Raw genomic sequence first — 25,881 nt, forward strand, 5'->3', positions numbered from 1 at the left:
TATGCAAATATTGGCCATGCCAGAGTTTACTTGTTTACACACACACATAATCCTGTTTCATGTTGTAGTTTATATTGCCAATAAAACATTTTGGGATGTGCTATTCTAGGAAAAAGAGTTTGTTACCAACCCCATAACAGCTTCTTCTGTATTATTTTGTTCCTTTTGATGGCATGATACTTTTTATTTGTTATTTATGTTATAGCAGAAATAAAGTTTTGAATTTGAAACCTTAACCCTTAAACTCATCAGCCTCTCTTTTGTCTTTTTCTTGAAGTTAATAAGACACACATAATGCAACTTGTCTTACAACTGCACTACTGTCCAAGCTGACATTAGAGAAAATTAATCAGCTTCTTACTAATCAGAGAATTTTAAGAATTCAAGAATTTTAAAGCACAGTTCTAGCATTTAAAATAATTGTACTCTAGTGAAAAGTTCATTAATCCAAGGATGTCTTGAAAAACCTTCTTTTGTAATCTATACACCTGGTATATTGTTGTTTGTTTAAAATCCCCTAGGCGACAACTTCTCCTTCACGTCACCTTTTTACGGATGGAAACTTAATGTTCATTTACTGGTTCATTTAATGTTCATTTGTCTGGTTCGTCTCAAGGGTTCTTGTTGTGTGTTTTTCATATGGCTTGATCATTATAGCTCTAGCTCTGGATATACTGTATTTGAACTTCTGTCAATGTGTTTGTTACAATATACATTAGTTAAAGGCATTGTTCAAATAAAATGGAGTTTATCAATGAGTTGAGCCACAGACAGAAGTGTATCTGTGTGGGATAGAGGGGTTGTCCTTGCTTATTTATCCACAAGTGAACTATCTTATGAAATAAATTTGTTACATTTGCTCTTTGAATTCTGTTGTTTTTTTGACTACTACACATGATGATTAGAGCTTATAGCTGTTGTTGTGTGCTCCCTGTAAAGCAACTGATGACTCGACCAGATGACAAAAAAATGTAGGAGTGTAGGATTCTGTAACGAGAGACTGCAAATTAAACATCAAGAACATTTTGGAAAGAACTGAGACAACTTCACAAGGTCAGTGACAGAAAACCTATACTATAGAGCCAAAAAGGATTTGGACATCTGACCACTACACCCATATGTGCTTGTTGAACATCTCATTCCAGATTTAGTCCCTGTTTGCTGTTATAATACCCTCCACTCTTCTGGGAAGACTTTTCACTAGATTTTTGAGCGTGGCTGTGAGGATTTGTGCTCATCAGACCACAAGAGCATTAGTGAGGTCAGGTACTGAAGTCAAAGGTGTTCAGTGGGTGTTCAGTTCTGGGTTCTGTGCCAGCAATTTGAGTTCTTCAGTGGGAACCTTGGCAAAATATGTTTTCATGGAGCTCACTTTGTGCACAGGGGCATTTTCATGCCAGAACAGGTTTGGGGCCCCTGGTTACAGTTAAACTGTAAAACTATACCATGCAAAGACATTATGCAACTTTTTGGCAGCAGGTTGGCAAAGACCCATATATTCTTGCTGGGGAAAAAAAGTAGAAACCATCACAAAAGTTCTAATGGTTTCCACTACAAATAATATTACAAACCATCAGTTAAATATTTAAAACCATTACTAAATGCTAAAGGTGTTATATTACATTTGCATTACATTTATTCATCTATCCAAAGCGACTTACAAATGAGTAAATACAAGCAAAGCGATATGTCAAGCGGAGAACAATTCAAGTAGTGCTACAATACAAGATTTTTAATTAAGTTCTAGAGAAGAAAAGTGCACAGAGTAGAGGTGTAATTTATTATTATTTCATCTTTTTTAATGTGCGGGTTGGCAGGTTAGGGGTTAGTCAACCATTAAAACCATTACAAATTCAATTAAATAAAATTTTATTCGTACAGCGCTTTTTACAATGGACGTTGTCACAAAGCAGCTTTATGGAAATATATAAACACAGGATACAGATTTTAAGTGTGTGGATTAATCCCAATTGTGCGAGCCGGTGGGGATGGTGGTGAGGAAAAGCTCCCGACGATGATATGAGTAAGAAACCTTGAGAGGAACCAGACTCAGAAGGGAACCCGTCCTCATCTGGGTAACAACGGCTCGCGTGAAAGTAAAAGAAAGTTCATTATGGTTTGTACATGAAGTCTTTGTTGAACTAGTCCACTAGTCCAAATTCTATGAGGATTTTTACAGTTTTGTTGTTGTTGATTTTTTCAGCAACGATGGGTGTGATGGTTAGGTGTCCACATACTTTTGGCCATATCATGTATGTCGATTTGAACTAAGGTGCTTTTCAGATATTTCCTATTAACTAAATTATAGTCACTCTATACACATTTGGACTGTTAATCCAATCTGTGTGATGTGCTTTGTGTAATCACGTATGTATTGATTCTGTATTGATTTGTCCGAGTGCATGGGTGAAGAGATGTTATTTATAGCCTAGAAGCATTCAGGGTTATCATGCTTGTTTACAGCACTAATCACATTTGAAGAGTTAAAGTTAAAGTTTACACTGTTTTAGGCTAAGGCTAGTTCTGTTTATCAGTGCACGCCACATGTTTCATTCGGCGTCACGACTTGCACGTGAAAGAGACGTGCAGAGACGCAACGACCAATCAGAAGCTACGTTCATGCCTCCTCCTGATTGGTCCATGAAAAGCAAAGCGTCGCCACAACAACGGTCGAGTTTCAAAATAGTTGTTGCGTCCTATACTCGTGCACTAGAGGACACAGCTAGCACAGTAACAGCGTCTCGTACGCACTATGTAGGGCACTTTCATTGTGTTCAATTTGGTATATATCCTACTAACGAAGAGAGTGAGTTTGGGCAAAGTCTCTGGTTTGGGGGAAGAGCTGGGAATATGGAAAGGAGGGTCAGAGTTTGTGTGTTAAGTATTTATACGCTAAACGCGGTGTAGCTGCAGATAAGACGCGGGGTTCACGTCGCGAAAAAGGACAAAACTGGATTTTTTTCTTGAATTTTGTAAAAAAAAAATTTTTACGAGTGCAGTTGTGTAGAGTAGAGTAGAGTAGAGTAGCACATTTGGCTAGTTAGCTAACTGAGCTAGCGAGTTTGGTTTTTTGTGTTTTGTTTTGTTTTTGCTTCTACACGAGCTCCACACGGCGCTGCTGAAGTTCAGTCAGAGTATCAAGGTCAAGCTTCAGCATTAACACCGTACTGATAAACTGCTCTCGGGTTTTATTGAACTGAAGGGCGGAATATGTGTGAGGATGAGTCGCAGAGACACGCTGGCTCATCTGTTTGCTGGAGGGTGAGTGACTAAATTAATATTACACACACACACACACTCACTCACTCCTCCCTGTATACAGTTTACCTGTACTGTCATCTCTTATACATTATACACTTACTACTACTGATAATAATGTACACACGGCATATCATAGTCTGGAATACAAATAATAAGGTGAAATATCACAATTCTCTCTCACTATTTGTCTGTCTATCTATTTATCTGTCTAATCCTTATACAATGTCTATAGAACACACCCATGTCATATAGACTATAATACAAATAATAAGGTGAATGTCAAATTTATGTGTCTATCAATCTATCTATCTATCTATCTATTTTTACACTTGTCCTTATACAATGTCTATAGAATACAGACACACACACCCAACACCAGGTGACTTGTACTGCAGAAAAATACTTGAAGATATGCCATGAATGCGAATGACTTTGTCATCCTTAATCATGAAAAATTGCTTTCAGATTTTTTTTTTAGCACTAAACGTAAACATGCATAAAATATATATTTATCTATTATGTGATGGTAAGTACATTTTAGTAAGTGTGAAATGAAAAAAATATATATATATTTTCCAGATGTGTATTGTACTACATTTTATATGTATTCCAGATTGTATTATTTTTTGTTTGTTTGTTACACAGCATCCTTGCATTTTAAACAGGACCCTGTGTAACCAACATCTTTGTTTTTTATACAGTATAAAAGTTTCAGTGGGATATATTGTAAAAGACAAAAAAACAAAACCATTGTCTGCAGTAGGTTATTTTGTTAGGCTTCACACAAGTTCAGTAACAAAAATGATCAATCAGTGCTGAAATCAGTTATTAACGTTGGTCACTCCTTCTGAACATCTTACTGTTTAATGTTACTTATTGAATAGTTTGTCTAACTATTGTCTTTATAACTTCTTCTGACCTTTCCTATCCTCTGACCAGTGGTTAGAGTTGTGATGATATTGCAAATCCTCCGGATTTGTTTGACTGTTCTTGATTTTGTCGTATGCTTTGGTTTGCCACCTTGTTGCAGGATAGACCTACATCCCCCCCCCCCCCCAGATAAATGATAAAATAGAGGTACAAATTTATTTTTTCATCCAGAATCTGTGGGGTCTGTGTGCAAAAATAAATGTAAATGTTCTAGATTTCAGAAGTATGTGTTCAGTAGTTATATTGGTTGGAGCCTGAGACAGGCAGAGCTGTAATTTGAAGGAAATGTAAATAATAGCATGTCAGTAATAATAATAATAATAATAATAATAATAATATAAATATAGTTGCGAGCAGCAATACAGGGGTCAAGCAAATTATCGGCACCACGAGTAGCAAAAGAAGCTTTTTGACATGTTTTTGATTAGAGTCCGATGAACAGTGTATGAGGAGTTAGGAAAGTACACTTTTAATCATAAAAAACCTCATTTATTTAAAAAAAAAATTGCTACTTTTTAGAATTTTTCTCCACTATGTGGCGCTGTTCTGAAACTGCTCGGGTAGCATCTGGGCATGATGGTTATCATGCAGGAAAATGTTGAAGAGTTATAAGCCAAAAGGCCATTTCTGCTATCTCCTGAACAGTAGTGGGCAGTGTGCTGAATCTCTGCAGGTCACCTGAGGGCCTCATGATGATGACACATACCAAGTTTCCTCACAACCCCTCAAAGCATTATGGAGATAGAGCCCAAGATCAATTTTGTCTAGGAGGAGTTTGAAAAAGTACGTTTTCAAAACCTTTAAAAATAACAGACAGGAAGTTTGCTCAACCGTGACAGGATCAGTATCATTGTTCTCGGCTTGTACCACGGAATGTATCAATAATAATAATAATAATAATAATAATAATAATAATAATACACTTTTACATTGCTTTACATATAAAAGCTTTCATTTCACATGCTTCAAGCTTACAAGCAAGTAGTTGTGTTTAAAGATACTACCAGGAAAAAAGCCTCTGTCACTTCTTTAAAAATAGCAGCAAGTCTTCGGTTAACATTTTGTCAACAGGCTGTGGTATTCTCACATTCACGGAAATCGCGGCACCGTTCCAGTGCAGTCGAACTCCTCCTACAGGTATTCTCGGGTTCGGTACCGTGGTGCGCTTCCCTGTCCGCATGACTGCTTGAAACTGACCGATTTGTCTTGCAAACCGTGCTCTGTTTCAGACTAAACTGCCAGAGTGAAAGCCCCCTCAGTGTCGCTGGTGACTAGGTGCTACTGATTTATCCACCCTTCTTCTGGTTATATTACATATGACATCATTAAATCTGGTGCCACGGGATAGGCTATGGATCCAGAGCAACCCTGACCATTTACTGAAGATAAATCAATGAATAAAATAATAATAATAACAAATTAGTGTCCTGCAATCACAAGTGGTCCCTTTTATTATTATTATTATTATTATTATTATTATTAGGTTTTTATTTTTTATCAAAATAATTTAACAGGAAGGGCTTCTTGGCTGTAGAATGTTTGAGAAGCCTTGGCTTAGGTGACTGTTATATAGTTTGTTATATGCCGATTATGGCTCAGTATGTTATCTGACCACTATACGATTCATGTTTACAGCTCTCTGTTGTTCAAAACAGCTGTTATCCTGTCTGCTTTTAACTCTGTAGCTGATCTTTTTGCTACAAAAAGAAATAATTGAATAGACAGACTATGGATGTGTGATATGGCAAGAAATATGACAAAACTTCTACTCATTTTCACAATGCATATGTTTATTTAGTTTGGTTGAGGATTGCAAAGAAAAGGGTTTTTTCCAGCAAAGCAAAAGTGGGGGGAAAAAAATGAAAGAAGAAGGCGGAAAAAAAAGCCTATTCAAATCTATTTGGATTTCTCATTCAGTATTTACAAAAAAATTAGATTAATTATTTTTTTCCTGTGAGTGAGAATGACAGCTAAATTACAGAACAGTTTATAAAACTCCTAAATAGTAGCTATTGTGTAAACCAGCAATTCAGAACTGGCACACATCGAGTAAGTCAAAAATATTGACCTAATGTACTTCTAGACTGCTCATGACAAAATCTTCACACCGCATTGCATCATCCATGCATGCCAAGAGCCATGTGCTAGATATCATTAGGATCTGGTTCCCCAGGTCAGCCCAGTCAGTATAACTATTGTGATGGCGTTAACAGGCTTGATATGTGGCATGTGGTTGTATTATGAGGAACTGGATACAGTTCCCGGCAGCTCCTGAGTGAACTGGAGTATGTAGCAGTAAGGGGTCTGTGTTGTACAGAATGGCTTGGATTCTTTCTTCCTGAAACCTCCATGCCGATAAACACTTGCTTAAAGCTTGCTAAAGCATTTCGTTGTCCTGTTATAAGAGATGGGCATTTCAGACAAAGTGAATATTCAAAAAGCATTACTCGAATAATGTTTAGTATTTGAACTGCTACCTAAATGCACTCCAAATAACCTGCTGCGAAACATTTTAAGCTTTGATCAGTTTAACTAGCTAACTCGCTCCCCTTCTGGGATGTCGTACAGTTGGTTTGCTTCATACAGATATTGATCAACAAAATCGTTTCACTCTAGCTAAAGGCTGATTTATACTTGCTGATAACTACACGCACGCAAGATGGCCGCATTTATCGTGGGGTCATTTTAGCATGTCACTTGTGCACATCTTCAGAAACGAATGCGACACGTCCATGTGGTGCAGTAACAACGTAAATAGCGGAGGCAGTATAGTACCATGTGACACTGTGTTCCCAACTGCGTAAACAATCTAATGCTGTGTCTCAAATCGCGTTCTTGTATGTTCATCAGTCCCTCCAGGATTTCGTGATTTGAGATGGCAGAAATTAATGCAAAATCAAGCAAACGCCGCGACATTCGGAGGAGTGTGCAGTTTTTCAAAATTACCACAGGTTTCCCACAGATTTCCGCCAGGACGCGTCATGTGACATCACAACGAGTATTCAGTCACAGCCCTCTTCAGTTAATGTGCGTCGAACACGAGTACAGCTAAAAGGTCTCATTTGCTAACAAACATCACCGTGAAAGAAGAGGCAAAACAGTTCTGAGCGATTGCAGTTTCGCCAATTCAAGTTATTTTCTCAAAAAAAAAGCTATATATAAAAAACCCCCCCAGCTAAATCACACAAAAGCAGAGAAAAGAGGAACAGAAGGAGTGCATTTAGACCCATGCAATGTGAAAAGTAAATAGCTACAACTTAAACAAAATGTAATGTTCATGGGACCAAATACTGCAAATGTATGTAAAACAAAAGAATATCTCTCATGTCTACACTCAAGAGTAGTGCAGTTGAAATGATGAATGACTCATTCTTTCTGACTGAGCTTGTGACTCAAGTCTATTCATATGCCAAACAGTACACTTCTACACCTACAACTCTCAATCAGTTAGCACAATGGTCATTATAAAAATGACACCCGTCACTGATCATACAAGAACCACCCAGTAAAAGTCCGTGCTAATAGACTACAGCCCTGCTTTCTCCATGTCCTCTAATCCAGACGGTCACAGACGTGTTTAGTACAAAAAAAATAGAGAGAAGAATTACATGAAAAGGAAGACAATGTTATGTTATTCATTCAGCACAGGGATTAATCCACAGCAATGTACATGATGTTCTGCGCAATCCATTTTCACTTCTTGTACTAACAACTTCACTGCGAAGAGCATCAAATAAATAAACGACTGTCCCTGAAATCTAAAAAGGTGTGTCACAGCTTTTGTCCCTTAGTGTTATGGACACCTGTATGATGGTGTAACTGAACAAAAAAAAAACCCAGAACAGTTGTTTGTGAGATTTTCATTTTTAAACAAAACGATCAAAAATATTAAATGATTGGTACTTGGTCAAAACTTTGTCCTCGTTCAGTTAAATGTTATCTAGATTTTACGATGAGGGTGGAATTTGTAATTGCGACCTTGTACGTGGCACTTCTCTGAAGTGTTTAACCAAATTAGGGCTCTTCGGTCATGGACAATGGCTCTTCTACGGATTGATTGAGAACGTAGTTCTGTCTTTACACACCAGTTGTGCTTGTCCATGAGTGAGTGAAAGTAATAAAAGGTTAATTCTCCATACTTGCTCGCTTTTTAAGCTGCTGTCAGGCTTGTATAAATTTGGTTGTGGTGTATCTCGAACACCATTGGCTGTTGTGTAACAACATGCCATCATTCGGACTTTCCGGTTCAGAAGGAAATGCAAGAATACTTTATACTAGAATTTTAACATTTGGCAAGTGAATAAAATATTCTGGTGGGATAAAACAACGCAGGGTACTCACCATTTATCAAATAATAAGTTTGTTACTGCAGTTAGACAATTAACCATCTACTGGCACAACCTTAGGAGCCAGCAGCAGTTCCAACTATTCACACTTAGGCAGGTAATAAACAATACGTTGCAGTATATTAAAGGATGTGTGTGATGAGCTCTTGCAAGGAAAACTCTAAACATGAACGGTTTCCAGATATTTTACAGCTCTCAAATATTTCATTGGGCGTTGCTTTACGCACTTACACAAACGCAAGAGTTCTAACAGCACAACACGTCCTTGAGGAAGTGAAAGTGAACCAGTTTTAGCAGCCAATCAGAACAAGTTGAGACAAATGTAATATCCAGTCGAAAGCATTAGTCATAATGTAGGAACAAAGAAGATGCAGTGCTTCTTAATTTTGACTGGATCTGAATTTGATTAGAGAGCTTCAACCTTCTGCCTGTGAAGTATTATTTGTTTAGTGTACTATAGGGGGGATCTGGAGGTAGCTAGGGATGACCTAGTAAACAAAGTGGAGCTAAATAAACGTAAAACAGGTCATTTTTCCTATTCTGGAACAAGCTGACGACCAAAACGGCCTTAATAAGTTGTATTTTTGTCTCTCTGTCTCTCTTTGTGTAGATGTGGTGGTACGGTGGGAGCCATTTTGACCTGTCCGCTGGAGGTGGTAAAGACAAGGCTGCAGTCTTCCTCCATAACACTGTACATCTCCGCCGTTCAGCTCAGCACAGTGAACGGAGGCGCCATGACCCCAGTGGCTACACCCGGACCCTTGAACTGCCTCAAGTGTGTACTTTATCACTCCTGTCTGTGTGTACACTTACTAACCAGAACGCACTGTAATGCTGTTTGTTGAAAATACCATTCATTCACACTTTGGTCCAAATTTTGAAATCCCTTACAAAGCAGACTGTTTGTGTACCCAATAATCAATGACAAACACTTGAGATTAACTCAGTCCATCAACTGGCAGACCGATATGCCACAAAGTATTTCAATAGACTTAATAGAGTAATAAATAAATAAATACTGGAGCAGCGCTTGCTGATATTATGACGTGTTAGCATTTTTGTAAGGACTCTGCAGGGCTTTTTAACAATCAGAGGCTGTCCTTTAACTTTACCTGTAAAGCTGGTTTTCCTCCTAGTTTTGGGACTTGCTGTTATTGGAAAATAATCAACTTCAGGGTGGTAACAGTTACTCTGTATAACAGCACCACAATATTGATTATTATGTACCAAAGTGCTTTATTCCTTACGTAACTGAAAGGCTAGAAAGCGTTGCTATAGGATTGTGTTATGCGAGTGCACAAATTTTTTAGCAATGAGATGGCAGCAAGTTTCAAAAATCGCACCATACCAAGATGCTATAACCGAAATCACTCCACCTCAGGAAGTTCTACCCCAAAATCACACCACATCAGGAAATTCTACCCAAAATCACAGCACATCAGGAAGTTCTACCCCAAAATCACACCACATCAGGAAATTCTACCCAAAATCACACCACATCAGGAAATTCTACACAAAATCACACCACATCAGGAAGTTCTACCCAAAATCACACCACATCAGGAAATTCTACCCAAAATCACACCACATCCGGAAGTTCTACCCAAAATCACACCACATCCGGAAGTTCTTCCCAAAATCAAACTACACTAGGACATTCACCATCACTCTCCCCAAAGTACACACACAGAGTACTTAAATGCTTCCAATGCCACTGTAGTGTTGTACAGAATCTCATGCTGTCATCTTTAAAAAAAAAAATATATATATATATATATATATATATATATATATATATATATATATATATATATATATATATTTCTAAGCAGCTACTGTATCATATGATTCTTTCAGACTGTTTTGGGCTTAGCAGCAATCTGCCTGTGACATTAGAAGGAAAGTGCGCATGCAAGGCCTGCCAGGTTCACGCTCACTTTTTGACTCTCGGCCTGCTTGGCTGAGATATCACTACCCAAACACGACTCTGGACATGAATCCAAAGATCAAGCGAGAGATTTTGATTCAGCAAAGCGATGTTGTGTGAATTGGCCTGCTCTTACGGTTTGTTATAAAATCCTGTTTATATTAACTCAGATTTCACTTTGCTGTTATTTGCATTCCATATTTAATCGTACCTCCTCGCTCTTTCCCTCTTAGTTTCTGTATGAAAGTCGGTTCTGTTCTTGGTCCCACTCATACACTCCCCCCGTTCCAGCCAATCGCTGCGCTCGTATTCTCCAGCCCTTCATTTTCTGCAGCTCAGCTCAGAATCCGAGGAGTGCCAAGCCCTTTTTTTTTCATGTCCAAGTCTGGCAGTTGTATTTGCACTGCTGTCAACTTTAGGGAACAATAAACAATCCTGAGGATAGGTTATCATATTGCAGCAATTTGCTAGAAAGTATAAGGTGTTACTGGATATGGAGTCAATGCAACAACGTTCCCTGTTGTTTAACTTGTATTGTCCTTGACCCTTGTGCGTCCTTATGGACATTTTTGTCTTTCATTATTTATTTATTTATTTATTTATTTATTTTAATAATTTTGTCCGTGTTAATGAAAACAGTATAAATTTTGCAAAAGGTGTGTATTTTTATTGGAATTTTATTATTTCACCCTCATTTGCTTTCATAAATCTAATTTAAACTAGGTACACAAAATAGTTCCACTCAGGACCTTAAGGACAAAAATGTCCCCATTGAACCCCATTCAAACTGCAATATTTAATCCCCATGACGTTTAAGCATAAAATCATACATTCTGTGTTTAATAGGCTTTTATTTTGTTGACAAGGTTTCACAACATTGAATTTTTAGAACATTTTCTGAAAGGTGTAGTATTTTCTCAGTTTTAGTCTCTGTGGAAAATACATGCTTTTTCATTATAGAGTGCGGGAGACCAACTGAATAAATGATTTAGCTATAATTGTGTGTGTGTGTGTGTGTATGGATATCAGAGTTGTGGTTTCTATGTGTGTACTGAAAATATTGTGTGTGAGCAGTTTGAAAGAAAGAAATGATATTGTACTGGAAATCACAAATCCCACCCAATGTATATGAGCCAAAGAAGGTTCCTGAGCTTCGAAGATTTTGGGGTTAATATTCTGAAAATGAATGAATGTTTGGTAATTATGATCAGAACTGATGCTGGTAAAAAATCTAATTCAGTGAAAGTGGAAAACAATATTAATATATAATATGTTTATGACAGTTTTTGACATGGAATTTTTTGTCCTTTATGGACCTGAGTGGTAGTTTTGTTTTTTGTTTTTTTTTAATCTGACACTTTGTAAAAAAAAATGAATGCATCAAAATTAATGTTATTGTTAATCAGTGACATGTCAAAGACTGTAATAATCAAAGAAAAAAAATCTGCTTAGCATTTAGTATATGGAAAATAATTACTATTTTTCTTTTCTTTTTTTTTTTTAAATAAAAAACCAAAAAACATCTGTCGAATTATGTAAACAAACCAGCGTTTAAAAGGTTAAAATTCTGAAAATGAATATGAATGTTTGGTAATTATGAAGAACTGATGTTGGTATTAAAAATTGGTCAGTGAAAGTGGAAAATAATTTTAATATATACTGTGTTTATGACAGTTTTTAGACATGGACATTTTTGTCCTTTGTGGACCTATGTGTAATTTTTTTCTTTCTTTTTTTTTTAATTGACGCACAAGGGTTCATTTTGTATAGCGCCCATACACAGTGAGGGAGTTGCCGAGAAAACATCAAGGCCAAAACAAACCAGTGACATACTTCCAGGATTTTTGTGGCTGAATAAAATGCCCCAAAAGGGTGTGAGCTTTCATGCTTATTGCGATTAAAAAAAAAAAAGCTGGTGTTTTTCTCCTCCTGATCAGTAGATAGCACAGAATATCACCTTCATTGAAAAGGTTACTGTGTTTATCTGTGTGAGGAATATAGCTGACACTGTGAAGTTCATGTGAGATTCCTCCAGGATAAACTCCTCATACGTAAAGGCTATATAATAGCGGTGTAAAGATGCATCCAATTCATCTTTGATACGATACGATACAGTGGTGTCTTGATATGATACACTTTTAATACGGCAAAAGTAAGCATGGTGTGAGTATGTGCCTTAGGTTTGTATCTTGAGTTAAAGTTAAAGAGGAAGCTACTTTTCAGAAGATGGCGTGTGGGTATGATTAAGTTGAACAGTTTATTACACCTCACATAATATAAGCAGTATTTTAATGTGATAACGGTCATTTTTATAGCTGTAGTCTATATTGTTTATAATTGTAGCCTACTTTATGAAGCAGAATGTTTTCAGTATTGTTACACCTCTGTTATAAACCTAAAGAAGCATTAGCATTGCTAGACTTGTTAATTCTTTTTCCATCCTGGGTAATTTTAGGGTAAATGCTGACATTGAGTTGAAGCCATTTAATGTTAATTATTTGGTGTTCAGCACAAGGTGATTTTTACTCCGAATCTTACTCGATCAGCTCCACCTTGTCGTTCTGTTGTGCTGCTTCTGACCTGTTTTGTGTATTTGTGAATCGTCTTTAATGAACTGGATTAAGGAGCTTTTACTCTCTTAGGCAAAAAAGGCTTTTTCTGGGGATCTTTAAGGGTTTGTTAGATAATTAAGGGAACCTTTCCGATTGAGAAACACTTTGTTCTATATAGAACCTTTTAAGGGTTCCCCCAGAAGAACTGAAGGACTCGTATGGGTATTTTCTAACAGTACTATTTAATTTGATCTTCTTTAAAAAAATCACAAATATAATTAGAGACTCGTGTGTTTCAGATCTGTTTCTTACAGTGACGCTCTCTCTCTCTCTCTCTCTCTCTCTCCCTCTCTCTCTCTCTCTGTGTGTGTGTGTGTGTGTCTGTCTCTCTCTCTCTATCTGTGTGTGTGTCTCTCTCTGTCTCTGTCTCTCAGGATGATGTTGGAGAAGGAAGGCCCTCGTTCTTTGTTCCGAGGTCTTGGCCCCAATCTAGTAGGAGTTGCCCCATCAAGGTAATTTTCCCACTGCTTGTCAACACAAGCACTCTCTTGCAAACTCTCTGACATGTAAAAACATAAATTTGTCATCGTTTGACGCAGCAGCACACTTCTTTGTGTTTAGCTGTGTCTCTCCTGTTCATCCTACAGATATCTCACACTTCATCAATAGAAACTCGGTATCCAGTATCAGTGTCGGCTTTGAATAAGAGCATCTGCAAATGAATAAATGTATAAGTTTTTCGCAGCTGTGGGTAACACTACAGTGATTATGAGTTTGTGAAATGCAAATTCTCAGCATGAGGCTGTTTTTTTTCATTTCATTAAATGAAAGAAACAGGAACTGTCCTGTTAGGAAAGCGAATTAATGTTAGACAGTAATGTAGAACAGTATTTTCCTTCAAAGGAAGGAGCGATGTCACAGCACCAGCTTGAGGACAGCTCTGTTTTTTGTGTGTGTGTTTTTTATTATTATTTTTATTTATTTATTTATTTATTTATTTTTAAACGCGGCACAGACTGAACAGTAATACACTGTCTTGTGCTGAACATCATACACAGCCACCAGTGTGTTTATGGTTGAAGATCACTGCGGTGCATTTAGAAACAGCCTGTATTTATAATGCTACACATGTATATGTGTGTGTGTGTGTGTGTGTGTGTGTGTGTGTGTGTGTATATATATAATATATATTTTATATATTATAAATAAATGGCATGCCTCTTCAGGAATAGCGGTCCTGCTATTTCTCTTGATTTGTTAGACACACTCCATTCTCAGGATTGACTCTTGCATAAGAAGGATAAAGGTCATTAGAGATGAAGCTGTTGGAAGACGTGCATTTGGGTCCTAGTGTTAAAGGTCAAGGTTAAATCCCCAAGGTAAATTTCGCTTGACTTTTCAGAAGAAGCTGCGTCTTTGGTCCGAGTGAATAGCTCATTACAGTGGGGGGTATTGAACGCGTCAACATTTTTTTTCAATAAATATATTTCCAATAAGGTTATTCACATGAAAGTTTCACCAGACTTTGGTATTAACTCAAGAAATCCACACATATAAAGAAATCCAAACATTAACGTCTGTAAATAAAGTTTTGTGTAATAAACTGAAATTTATTTAATACTTAGTGGAGAAGCCTTTGTTTGTAATAACAGCTTCAAGACTCTTCCTGTATGAAGAAATTAATGGGCGGCAGTATTCAGGTGTGATCTTGGCCCATTCTTCTAAACATATTGTCTTTAAATCTTGTTCAATTTGACTTGCGAGATTGCGAGAAATTCAATGACTATTCAAATAAATACTGGCTTGTGATTTTCACTGCTTGGAATACATTATAAAAAAATCGCAGCACCCACTTTGAGAAGTCGTCATTTAGACAGAAACCCAAGGTAATGCACTGTAGGACTTCACGAGTGCACCGGATTTCCTCCACTATGCTTTTGGACATGGCTACAAAATTCCATCAAGATTTGTCAGATGCAGAGTCTTGTGCACAGAAATTCCTGTCTTTATCTTTCCTACCGTCTCTAAATGTCACATCACACCCTGAAAATCCAGTTAGGTCTGCTGACGTTATACTTGTTGAAAGTTTTAGGTAAGGTTAGCAATGTTCAACACAGCCTGGCGGTTAAGCGGCCATCCAGTACACCTATTTATTTGTTAATTAGCACATTAGCTAACATTAATATAAATTATGTTTAAATAAAGATTTTTGACAGATATTAGTCACCTTGGTCTCACTGACTGCATTTTTGAACACAGTGTACACATTCTCTACAGTGTACAAGTTCTCAGTCTGTGCACATTACATTACATCATATATCTTATTGATTTCGATAACTGTAACTTCAAAGGGTTAATTTATCAAGGAAGCCAATTTGTGCTATATATTATTTAATCATTTCTGTGATGTTTCACTGTAATGAAGCGTCAAACCTAACAAATACGTTAATGGTGATGATGATTAGAAAGTAATTAAAAGTAACACAGAAGAAACTCTCAAACATAGTGAAAATATTATCCAGCCCAAGTTAGTGGTTAATATAAATATTGTAAAACATATTACTTGGTGTCTGAGGACCCAGACACTGTTTTGAGGGACTACTCACACACAGAGACTAATAGAGCTTTGTAGATCATTCCCTCCTCATTTCCTGATCATTATCTGTTCATTACCTGATCATTAACTAATCATTACCTGATCACTTTATTATCATTTCTAAATCATTACCTGGGAACACTGTGATTTACAGTGGTTTTCCCCCCCGAAGCTGACGTGAGAGCATGTCTACATTGGTGCATTAAGAGAAGGAACACGAAGCAAGATTCAGCCTGAACCACACACAGGTGCACTGGAGGAGAACAGTTTGTGTTTGTCTGTGCTTTTAATGAAGACGTGTGTTCTCATCAGTGTCCTGTTAAATGATAGAGAGATGTTTGTTCATCATGGACACTCTCCCTTTCTACCCAGCGTGCTTATGACCTAGTGGGAGAAGCAGGGAGGCATTAAGACAGTGGCTATTAATGCACAGGTGGCAGAAGAGTTGGTGTTAACTGAGACATTAGTGTGTTTGTTTAGTGAAGCAATGTTTGGAGTAAGTGCTGTGTAGGGTGATGACTATGACATTGTGCATCTACATCTTGCTGCTGCTGTGTGTATGTGGAGTGTTTTGCCAACTTATTATTGATCTCAGGATAATTGATAATAGAGGCACTTATTTTTTTGTAAAGAATTGAAATCATTTCAACTTGATAATCGGGAATTTTAAAAAGTCAGCAGCGCGGAAACTGTCCAATCATACACTGTGACTAATCGTGACCGTAAACGCAACACCGCAACCACACTAATACAGTACGTTTACATGGACAACCATAATCCGATATTAACCCGATTAAGACGCTACTCTGAATAAGAAACTAGCATGTAAACAGCGATTTTTGATGACCTAAAGTCATACTCGAAGTAAACACAAATGGAATTAAGACGTGTGGAGTATTCCTGTTTTAGTCGCATTATCAAAGTGCATTACAGACATGTACACACCTTAATCACACTATTAACACCGTGCGAGAGTTTTCACCGCATTTTGCGACAGGACGCGTACACACACGGTAGTGCTCAACCGTTTGATGGCAAATAAGAGAACACAGTTGCGTCCGAAATCGCGTACTTACCTACTATATAGTGGGAGAAATGCATGTATCTCGGCTACTATGTAGTAGGTAAGTATGCAGCTTACAGCAGTCGTCTGTTTGCACGTACAGCATGACAAATAATTAACTGCATTTGAAGCGTTCGTAAAGTTAAAAATGAAACACCCAAAACTGTATACGGGACCATAACGAAGACCAATTGTACGTCAATACGTGGAATTCTGGAGGGGACGGCGTGACGTTGGGACGTAATGACGTGTGACGTTAATCGATCTGTGTTCTATAACATGTAAAACCTGAACATGAAAGGAATATTCTAAAAGCGACTCATGTAAACACCTTAATCAGAATATTGTCTTATTCAACAACAAGGTGCTGTGATGGTTTTTTGTTTTTGTATCTCAGGGCACTCGGATAAACCGAGCTCTGAGTGTGTGCTCATAATGTATGTTTGTGTGTGCTAACGTCCTTCTCCTTTTATGTCTCCAGGGCGATTTATTTTGCTGCGTACTCCACTACTAAGGAGCGAATGAACAGCATGCTGGAGCCCGACTCCATACAGGTGCACACGGTGTCTGCTGGCATGGCTGGTAAATCTCTCTGCTCAAACCTTTCCCCAGTCATCTCGCACATTTACACACCCAGCACAGACCTCAGCAGTAATGGGAGCCTCCTGTTTAGCGACGTGGTAGCACTGCTTCATTTATTATACACCCGTGTAAGAAAAAATAACGAGGACGTCGAAGATCTCGAGGAAGAATAACTTTATTGCAGCAACAAAGTACATGAAGCACATCAGCGTCAACGTGAACCCCGAACAATACCAGCACAGACATCTTACACTGTATTTCAAACCAGGTGTTCTGTACGTGACGTAAACGAAGTTTCACTCTAAATGTGATGTGATGTGATCACTTTCCGTTCTCCCAGTCCCGATGTCGTTACAAGTGTGACCCCCAAACTGTGAGGTGATAGGATTGTCTAGACCAGGGATGGGCAGTCTTATCCCGAAAGGGCTGGTGTGGGTGCAGGTTTTCATTCCAATTAAACAGAAGCCACACCTGAGTCTATTGAAAGCCAAGATCGACTGATTAAACAGGTGGAATCAGGTGTGGCTTCTGCTTGGGTGGAATGAAAACCTGCACCCACACCGGCCCTTTCCGGATAAGATTGGACACCCCTGGTCTTAGACAGTCTAGATTGTCTTTCTGAGTGATAATTACGGTCACATAACCCTTTTGTTCAGAGATGGTTCTTGATGTCCCACTACTGCTCCCATGCTATAACTGAGTGAATGTCACTTTAGCTGGTATTATACACACATTGCTGAGACTGAAGTAAATTGTCCCTTTGATAAGGGGAACACTCTTAACAGTGGAGTCTGTTTAAAGGCAGTGTGTAATTATTTACACTCGCCTCGTTAAAGGTCATCGTTTGCCTCAGTAACAAGTCTTAAAGGAAAAATCCGCTTTGAACAACTTTTATATTAATCTCAATAATTAACGTTATCCTCAGTGGAATCTAGGAATTATTTTGTAACTCAATTCTGAGTTTACTTTTTTTTAATTATTATTGTTTTTTTTTTTTTAGTTTAACCCTCACTTGGATTATTTTAATTTAATTAACTTCATTTACTTAATTTCTACCTAAATAGTGATGCAGCAGTGCTTTAGTCATTTTATTGGAGTCCTCCTTATCTTTGTACTCAGCACAAACATATCATCTTGTAAAGCTTCAACTTTCATGCGAATACCTCAAATGCCACTGCGCTGGGCATCTCTTAGACCGCTAACTAACTAAGACGAGTCTCTGCTGTAATTCGGTGTAACTGGGTCGTATAGCTGCATTGCATTCTGGGACTTTGAGTCCAACCCTGGAAAATGGCAAGTGAGAAAAGGTGTTTTTTTTTTTTTTTTTTTTTGGAGCGAATAGCAGTCATTATTACTTATGTTTGAGATTGTTCACATTTTGTTTCTCCTATTACAGGCCAGTGTCACTGCTCTTGTTTCGTACTGACTTCTCACAGGAGTAATGAAAATACAGCGCCAACCAACAAATTAGCAGCACAAACACTAAACACATCACAAATATTTCAGTATAAACATATTTACTGTGTTTCAGAGTGGAGCTTTCCTGCAAGTAGTTTCATAAAATCAAGTAAAAGCTCCATTATCGTCGAAATCATTTCTAATCTATATTTGTATCAATAAGTGTGTCATGCATTAGTCCATTTGTGAAATACTAAACTAGAGGCTTCCTTTACTTGTTATCTTGGCTATCTTAGCTTTGTAGTACCAATGCAAAACTAAAGTAGCATGACTGACACACCAGACATGTCCTGGCTAATCAAATACATTTAGAGTATGAGGAAACTTCACTTATTATCATTTTAAAGTCTGTTACATTGGAAAGCGGAACACTGTCTTGTACGTAACACGAAAACAGAAATTGTATTTTATATAAACATCTCTTTCCTGGACCTTGTGACTCAGAAGCTTTAAAAAAAAAAAGAGAGAGAGAGAGAGTGCAACTTTACTTCCTTGTCTCTGAGGCTGCAGGCATACAACAGTTTTCTACTCCTTAACCCTTGTATGATATTACAGTTTTATTCCAAGAGTCTTTCAGGAAGCAGTTATTAATTTTCTGGAGATAATAAATAGATAGATAATGTGTTTTGAATATGTTTTTTTTTTTTGTATTGCCATTTAGCTACAATTATTCATTTATTTACGGCTACAGCACATTTTTAAAAAGTACCTAGTTTGAGTCCATAATTTCCTCGGGCGTGGAAAAGTGAAACCCTGATATTTCATGAGACTATTGTCATGTTTCATTTAACCCAGATGTTTTTGAGCAGCAGATGTTTTTGCCTCACTTAAAATGTTTTTAAAATGTGTGTTTTTTTTTTTTTTTAATTTTGAATAATCAAATACATTATCACCTAACTACATTAGAGCTCTGATGCCTTGCCTTGGCTGTAGGAGCACATAGATGAGCTTTAATTACACCCAGGAAAACATTTATGCCTAAAAACTCACTCGTGATTACTGTTATATCTGTTTCTGACCATGATTTTTCACTATTAGAAATGTTCAAGACTCGACAATTTGAATATTTCAAAATAAGGTCTCCGCATTTTACAGTCCTGTTTACATTACCATCTGGAAACTGATTTGCTTAATAGAGTCTTATCACAATTAAAATACCTTTGCTTTTGTACTTTCATTTTCATTCAGGATTCACGGCTATCACAGCAACCAATCCAATCTGGCTAATCAAGACCCGCCTGCAACTAGATGCCAGGTAAATGTTTTTTAGTTTGTTTGTTTGTTTGTTTTATAATATCAAGTATGATAATGTGCTCCACAGCTCTCGTTATTCAAATCCTAACCTTCACTATTCCAAATCCAATCACTTGTGAAGATGTCTGAATCTTCAGGTGCAATTGAATTATTCTTTAGAGGTTTGTTTATTTCTGGTCGTACTACAGTAGATGAGTTCACTTACTTTTGAGCATTGTGCTTACTAGAGAAAAGTGTTCCATTTTATTTATTTCTTGGTATATTTCCTCTCTCAGGAGCCGTGGCGAGCGGCGGATGAGTGCACTGCAGTGCATGCGCCATGTGTATCAGACAGATGGACTTCGCGGGTTTTACCGCGGCATGTCCGCGTCCTACGCCGGGATCTCGGAGACGGTCATCCACTTTGTGATCTACGAGAGCATCAAACGGCGCATCCTGGAGACCAGAGCAGCTACTCGCATGGACCAAGAGAACGAGACTACACGAGAGGCGTCCGACTTCATGTACATGATGATGGCAGCCGCCACCTCCAAAACCTGCGCCACCTGTTTAGCTTACCCTCATGGTGAGCAGAGATGTCTGGCTCTCTATTTTTCCACACACCCATACACACACAACTGTGAGAGTGTACGATCGTAATGAAACTGGGTGACAGTGTACCATGATGATGTAGTCTGGAAAAGTCCTAACATTATTACTGGTGTAGGAGATGTGGTCACTTTGCATTCTTGAAGTGGCTGACGTAAAGAGCATAACACGTGAGGACGTGTGATTTGGATGCAGGCACGAGCCGAAGGCCCGCTTTATACCTGTCAGATTGTGTAGTCCAAATTAACTGTTGCATAAAAGAATCGACCTTTTTTTTTTTTTTTTTTTTTTTTTTTTTTTTTTTTTTTTTTAAAAAGAAGAAACACACAACCACAAAACTGTTTTAATAAAACACGGTTGTCCACAGCCGGTCCTTTACCTTAAGAAATCCGTGAAATGTTGTTATAGAAACCAGGTCATGACCAAATAATGACTGACCAAAGAGTCAAACTCATGCAGTATACACTGTGTGTAACATTTATAGGCTCACACCAGCATTTTTAACACAATCTCAACAAAAAACTTGAGAAAGTCTCAATTGAAATATCACATGTAACACACTGTTATGAACTTGCCAAAGAAACAAGTGGTCATCAGGGGTGCCAGCATTTATCATTTTTGAAATCTCGCCATGGCGATACTTTGAGACACCGAAGGGGAAAGGACACAGGATGGGAACGACACGTTGACTTCTATTAGCGGTTACTTTCAGTTCACGCTGAGTATATCTAGGTGAACTTTGACCTGTAAATCCATAAATCTCGATCTTGTGAGCCTGTAGAAACCGAATGTGCTGTACTGTGGACTCTTTAGTTGCAAAAAAATAACCAATGAAGGATCTTCTTATTAATGCCATTCTGGAAGTGAGAAGTCAGCCCTTGGAATTAAATAATTTTTGACATTCGTGCTTTCAAACTACACACTGGAGGGGGGAAAAAAAAAATCATGAATGACTGCATGTTTGTCTTTTGTTAGCAACCAAGTGAGTGATTTTATTTTTACCTTCTCAAAACATTGAACTGTACAGTCAGTGTTCTAGATTTAAGAAGCTAATATGTCTGTATGTTGATTGAAAAGGAAGCAAATAGATAATAAAGGAAACTGATAGTATGCTGTGTAAGTAGCATAACTCGTGTAAAGGTTAGAAGTGCTGTTTTGTTTCTTGATAATGGTGCGAGCAGCCATTTTGATTTAACGTGACTTGCTGAACTCGGGTTTGAGGAGACCGTGCCATGTTTCTGAGTAGCAAGTCCAAGTTGAAGGGGTGCTTTTCCATGTTTTTTTTCCCCCATTTAACTTGGAAATCCAGAGTTATGAGTTTTACTCGAATGCAGTATAAGTAGCAGTCATGCCAGACATTTGCCTTGTTGTTTTTTTATTTTTGCTTGGAACACACCTAAAAAAGTTATCCATTTCGTTTACTGATGTATGCTAGTTGTTTGTGGTGAAATTCTGGGGTTTTTCTCTCTGCATGCTAGGATTTTGATGGCCTCTGGGTTATGTGTTATTAGTACTGTGTGAACACCGAACACAGGGTTAGTGTAATGGTATAACATTACTTATTTGAGTTAATTATGTAAAGTGTAAGAATTTAACCCTCAAGGACCGAAACCGCCAGCCGTGGCTAAAAATAACTGTTCTAAAATGTTTAACTTTTAACCTCTAATCCAATCTGTATTCTTTAAAAAATCCCGTCAAGTGGAGATTCTCAGCTTTTTATGTGACAAAACAGAGACAACTGTGTATGAGACATACCACAGTTGTCTCGGTTATATGTTATGTCATGGTTACACCATCATATTTTGCAGCATTGATTCGTCAAGGAGTTCGTCAAGCCGTTTTCTGAGCCAAAGAGGAAATGGCTGTAGCTGTATAGTGTCCCGTCCTCCCCAAATACCCAGATTGGTTCAAACTGTCATCTACTCCACCAATCAACGTGTTTGTTTTTTGGGGGGAAGGAAAATTCCTCATTTGAGAGATGCATCTCTTTTATGGATACGTCTACATTGTCAGTAAATAAAATACCCTTTTTTTCTCTCTCTCTCTCTCTCTCATTGAAAAACGCCTAGAATAATATTGTAAGAAATGGCTATAGCTTGCTACGGGAATGTTGGATGAAGACAAAACTTCATTTGTAAGTCCAAAACATCCAGGTAACTTTCTAAAGGAAAAAAATTCAAACTTCAGGAGGTTTTGTTTGAGTTCACAGTAAAAAAAAAAAAATGTTTCTGCCGTTTTTTCTAAAAATTCTGGGTAATTCATCCATTCTCAGCCAAAAAGATTTAATGGAGACTTTTAATGAGCTAGATTGAAAATGAAAGTTCTCCTGTTTAAAATGATATATGGCACTTGATGCTGACTGCTAGAATAGGTTAGAAAAACAAACAAAAAAAAAATACAGGAGAGTCAGATTTCCCAAAAATCCATCTAGGTCTTTAAGGGTTAAGAGCTGCTGTGATATTCAGTGTGTCCATGTACTCATAATGCTCAAATGAGAGCGAAAATTATTCAAAAGACGTGCCGATTTTCCTCAAATTGCTCAGCTTTATTTCTTGTTTCTCTTGTGCAGAGGTTGTGCGAACCCGGCTGAGGGAGGAAGGCACTAAGTACCGCTCGTTCCTGCAGACAGTGAGCATGGTGTTCAGGGAAGAGGGGTTCAAAGCGCTGTACCGCGGTCTCACCACCCACCTAGTGCGCCAGATCCCCAACACAGCCATCATGATGGCCACCTACGAGCTCGTCATCTACCTTCTCGACCGCTAACATCAGCCCCCTGACCTTTGACCCTACAAACTGACCACCTCTACCTGCGAAGGGGAAGAAAGGCTTGGATTTGGAAAAGCCGCTGCTCATAGTGCCGATAGAAACTCGTACACGAATGTCAAGAGGAAATTTGAGACATTTTGAGAGTGTGTATAGGAAGGAGACGAAGATGATGATAAAAAAAAAACTTGGGGAATGCACCAACGTGGTGGGAGTTTTCAAAAAGAGACAAGTGAAAGAGAGGAGTGTTTCCCTTTTTTTTTTTTCTTTTTTTTTTTTTTTTTAAACTAGGTTTATGTAAAGCTGCTTCCAAAGGAGTCTTGTGTAAGAATGAACACACTCAAAGATGCCTGAAGAAACACATTGGGTCTCTGTTTTTACAGTGCTTATTTACCTTTAACTTAAATCATTACAATTTGGTGACACATTGTGTTTTTATTTGTACTGACAAAAAATCAGGATGGTTACTCTTATGCAAAATAAGAGATTTAAAACTAGGGAATGGTCAAAAATATTCGACATAGTGCCAAATGCCACGCCCTGATTTGTCGGTGCTCAGGCTTGGGGCTATTTGGTCAATCTGAAATTAAGAAAGATGCACTTAGATGTCATACAGAAGCAGGAGTGCTCCTGTTCCTTCCCTGCAGCCGTGTGGGGAGGTTAAGCAGGGTTATATGTGTGAATACGGTATGTACATATCTATATGTTTGTATATTGTCTTCAAAAAAAATTTTATTAAATGGTTGCTTTTGCTTAATATATTATTAACACATGAATGTACATGCAAATGTGACCAAAGTAAGAAGGTTGAACTTGGTCTTACTAAAGACGTTACTGAAGATGCAACGTTCGCCAAGTTGATTCTGTTCATCTGTTTGACCTTTTATGTGGGAGGAAAATATTCCAGAAAAAAACAAAACACAAAGTTTTTCAGTGCAACAGCTACAAAGGTTACAGTGTCTGTGCACATTTTGTGGTGTCGAATACCAGAGACTTTAAAGGAATAATTTGACCCTTGAACCTCAGATTCTCTCAGTCAGCCAAGATGCATCTGATGGTTTGTACTTTTGTATTATTTTGTACTAGACCTGTAAGGTCAGTGTAGCTTCTAGCTTCAGTTTAGCCTTGGGAAATCTAGACTTCCTAAGATGTCACACACTTGCCTAAAAGATCGTTTTGGGCTCAGTATTGCAATTTGTACATAAATAGTTTAAAAGAACAGTTCAATAATATTATAACTATATTATAAACCGAATCAGTTCTACGTTAGAGTTAATGTTCTGCTGCTGAGCCACATCTCCTACATACATCTGCATGAGGCGAAAACCAATTTTTGTGCTAAGAAAGAACGTGATACCGGCTTCAGCACAGACCTATGACTCTCTTTTAGCTCTACGAAAACACCTTAGCAAGGCTGTTTAAGGTGACTTGAAGGAACATTGTGTAAATAGCCTACGTTACCCTCACAGCTGCAGTGCAAAATTAAAGCAAAATGTTCTCAGACAATTCCTAGCTGACTGACTAATCTTGGCGTAAGAGCTTTCAAGTGTTATGGAGGGATGCATCAAATTATTTTGAAACGTTTTCTTTTATCACAATGCAATCCTATTTCATTTCTTCCTGTAATGTTTTGCTATATCGTTATTTATGCACTTGTCATTTTTGCGTCACTCCAACACCACACACACACACACACACACTTGAGAGTCCAGTGTTCATCTCACTCAGCATTGTGTTTACATCTACATGTCCACCTTCAGTTGTTGTATCACATATTCTTATTGTTCGACAGCTGAGAAATGTTCACAAACATTCACAATAAAGACATATGCATCAGTTATTGTGTTTCAATTCCTTTACATGGTTACCCTTGGCGTGTTTAGTATAGATACATAAACATGAGCACCAGTGAGGATAACCTGAAGAGAAATCTGTGGTTTATACAGTAGCACGCTGTTGGCCTGTGAATGCAGTCTTGTTTCTTGTAGAAAAGGACTTGGATGGTCACTAGATAGACACCAGGGAATCTATCAACTAAAATCAACTAAATATTCAACTAAAAATACATTTTTCACTTCTTGGGTAAGTTCTGATTTCATTTGTATAATTTTTTGTTATGTTTTCATCAAGTATTTATTTTGTGAATTGGCAACAACATGCAACAGTGGACGGAGGATTCTATGGTCTCATGCTTGTTAGTAGTATGCCACTGAGATGTCAGTAAAATCAACAATTATTGTACTAACTCAACAATTATTGTCCTAATGAGAGCAGATTGAGGTGCAAATTCCCAGGATTCAAGGGCATCATCAAGGTCAAGTGCATGAATTATGCTCGTTTTTCCTCTGGGTGCATCTCAGCCAGCTCCCTAGTTCAGTAGTCAGGGCACTGATCAGGGAGTCGGCCATTTTAAGGGCGATTTTGTGCAATCGTGAAATATTTCCAGTGCATTGGAATGTTCACTCCCTAACAAATCCCATAATGCACCGCAAAAACCAGGGCATATCGATGCTCACTATGTTCCCTAACTGGAAATATTTTCTGAAGCCTCTAAGCTCAGA

The 25,881-nt window shown here is 37.8% G+C and overlaps 1 protein-coding gene across 1 annotated transcript; it reads left to right on the forward strand.

Annotated features, from left to right (window-relative positions):
- The first annotated feature begins 2,396 nt into the window (after positions 1 to 2,396).
- Positions 2,397 to 25,156, forward strand: LOC128620937 (solute carrier family 25 member 36-A). Its single transcript, XM_053646312.1, has 7 exons — positions 2,397 to 3,261; positions 9,148 to 9,312; positions 13,451 to 13,528; positions 17,157 to 17,257; positions 19,904 to 19,970; positions 20,245 to 20,534; positions 23,127 to 25,156. The coding sequence occupies exons 1-7, from the start codon at positions 3,221 to 3,223 to the stop codon at positions 23,318 to 23,320; spliced, it is 936 nt and encodes a 311-aa protein (XP_053502287.1). The 5' UTR covers positions 2,397 to 3,220; the 3' UTR covers positions 23,321 to 25,156.
- Positions 25,157 to 25,881: the final 725 nt, after the last annotated feature.

Source organism: Ictalurus furcatus, chromosome 17 (genome assembly GCF_023375685.1).
Source record: "Ictalurus furcatus strain D&B chromosome 17, Billie_1.0, whole genome shotgun sequence".
Lineage (NCBI taxonomy): Eukaryota > Metazoa > Chordata > Actinopteri > Siluriformes > Ictaluridae > Ictalurus > Ictalurus furcatus.

Bases quoted from the DNA above. Each gene is read 5' to 3' on its own strand.
- LOC128620937 (XM_053646312.1), top strand. From the start codon at position 3,221: ATGAGTCGCAGAGACACGCTGGCTCATCTGTTTGCTGGAGG. The intron at 9,313-13,450 runs GTGTGTACTTTA...TCTGTCTCTCAG, and splicing joins GGACCCTTGAACTGCCTCAA to GATGATGTTGGAGAAGGAAG. The intron at 13,529-17,156 runs GTAATTTTCCCA...TTATGTCTCCAG, and splicing joins GTAGGAGTTGCCCCATCAAG to GGCGATTTATTTTGCTGCGT.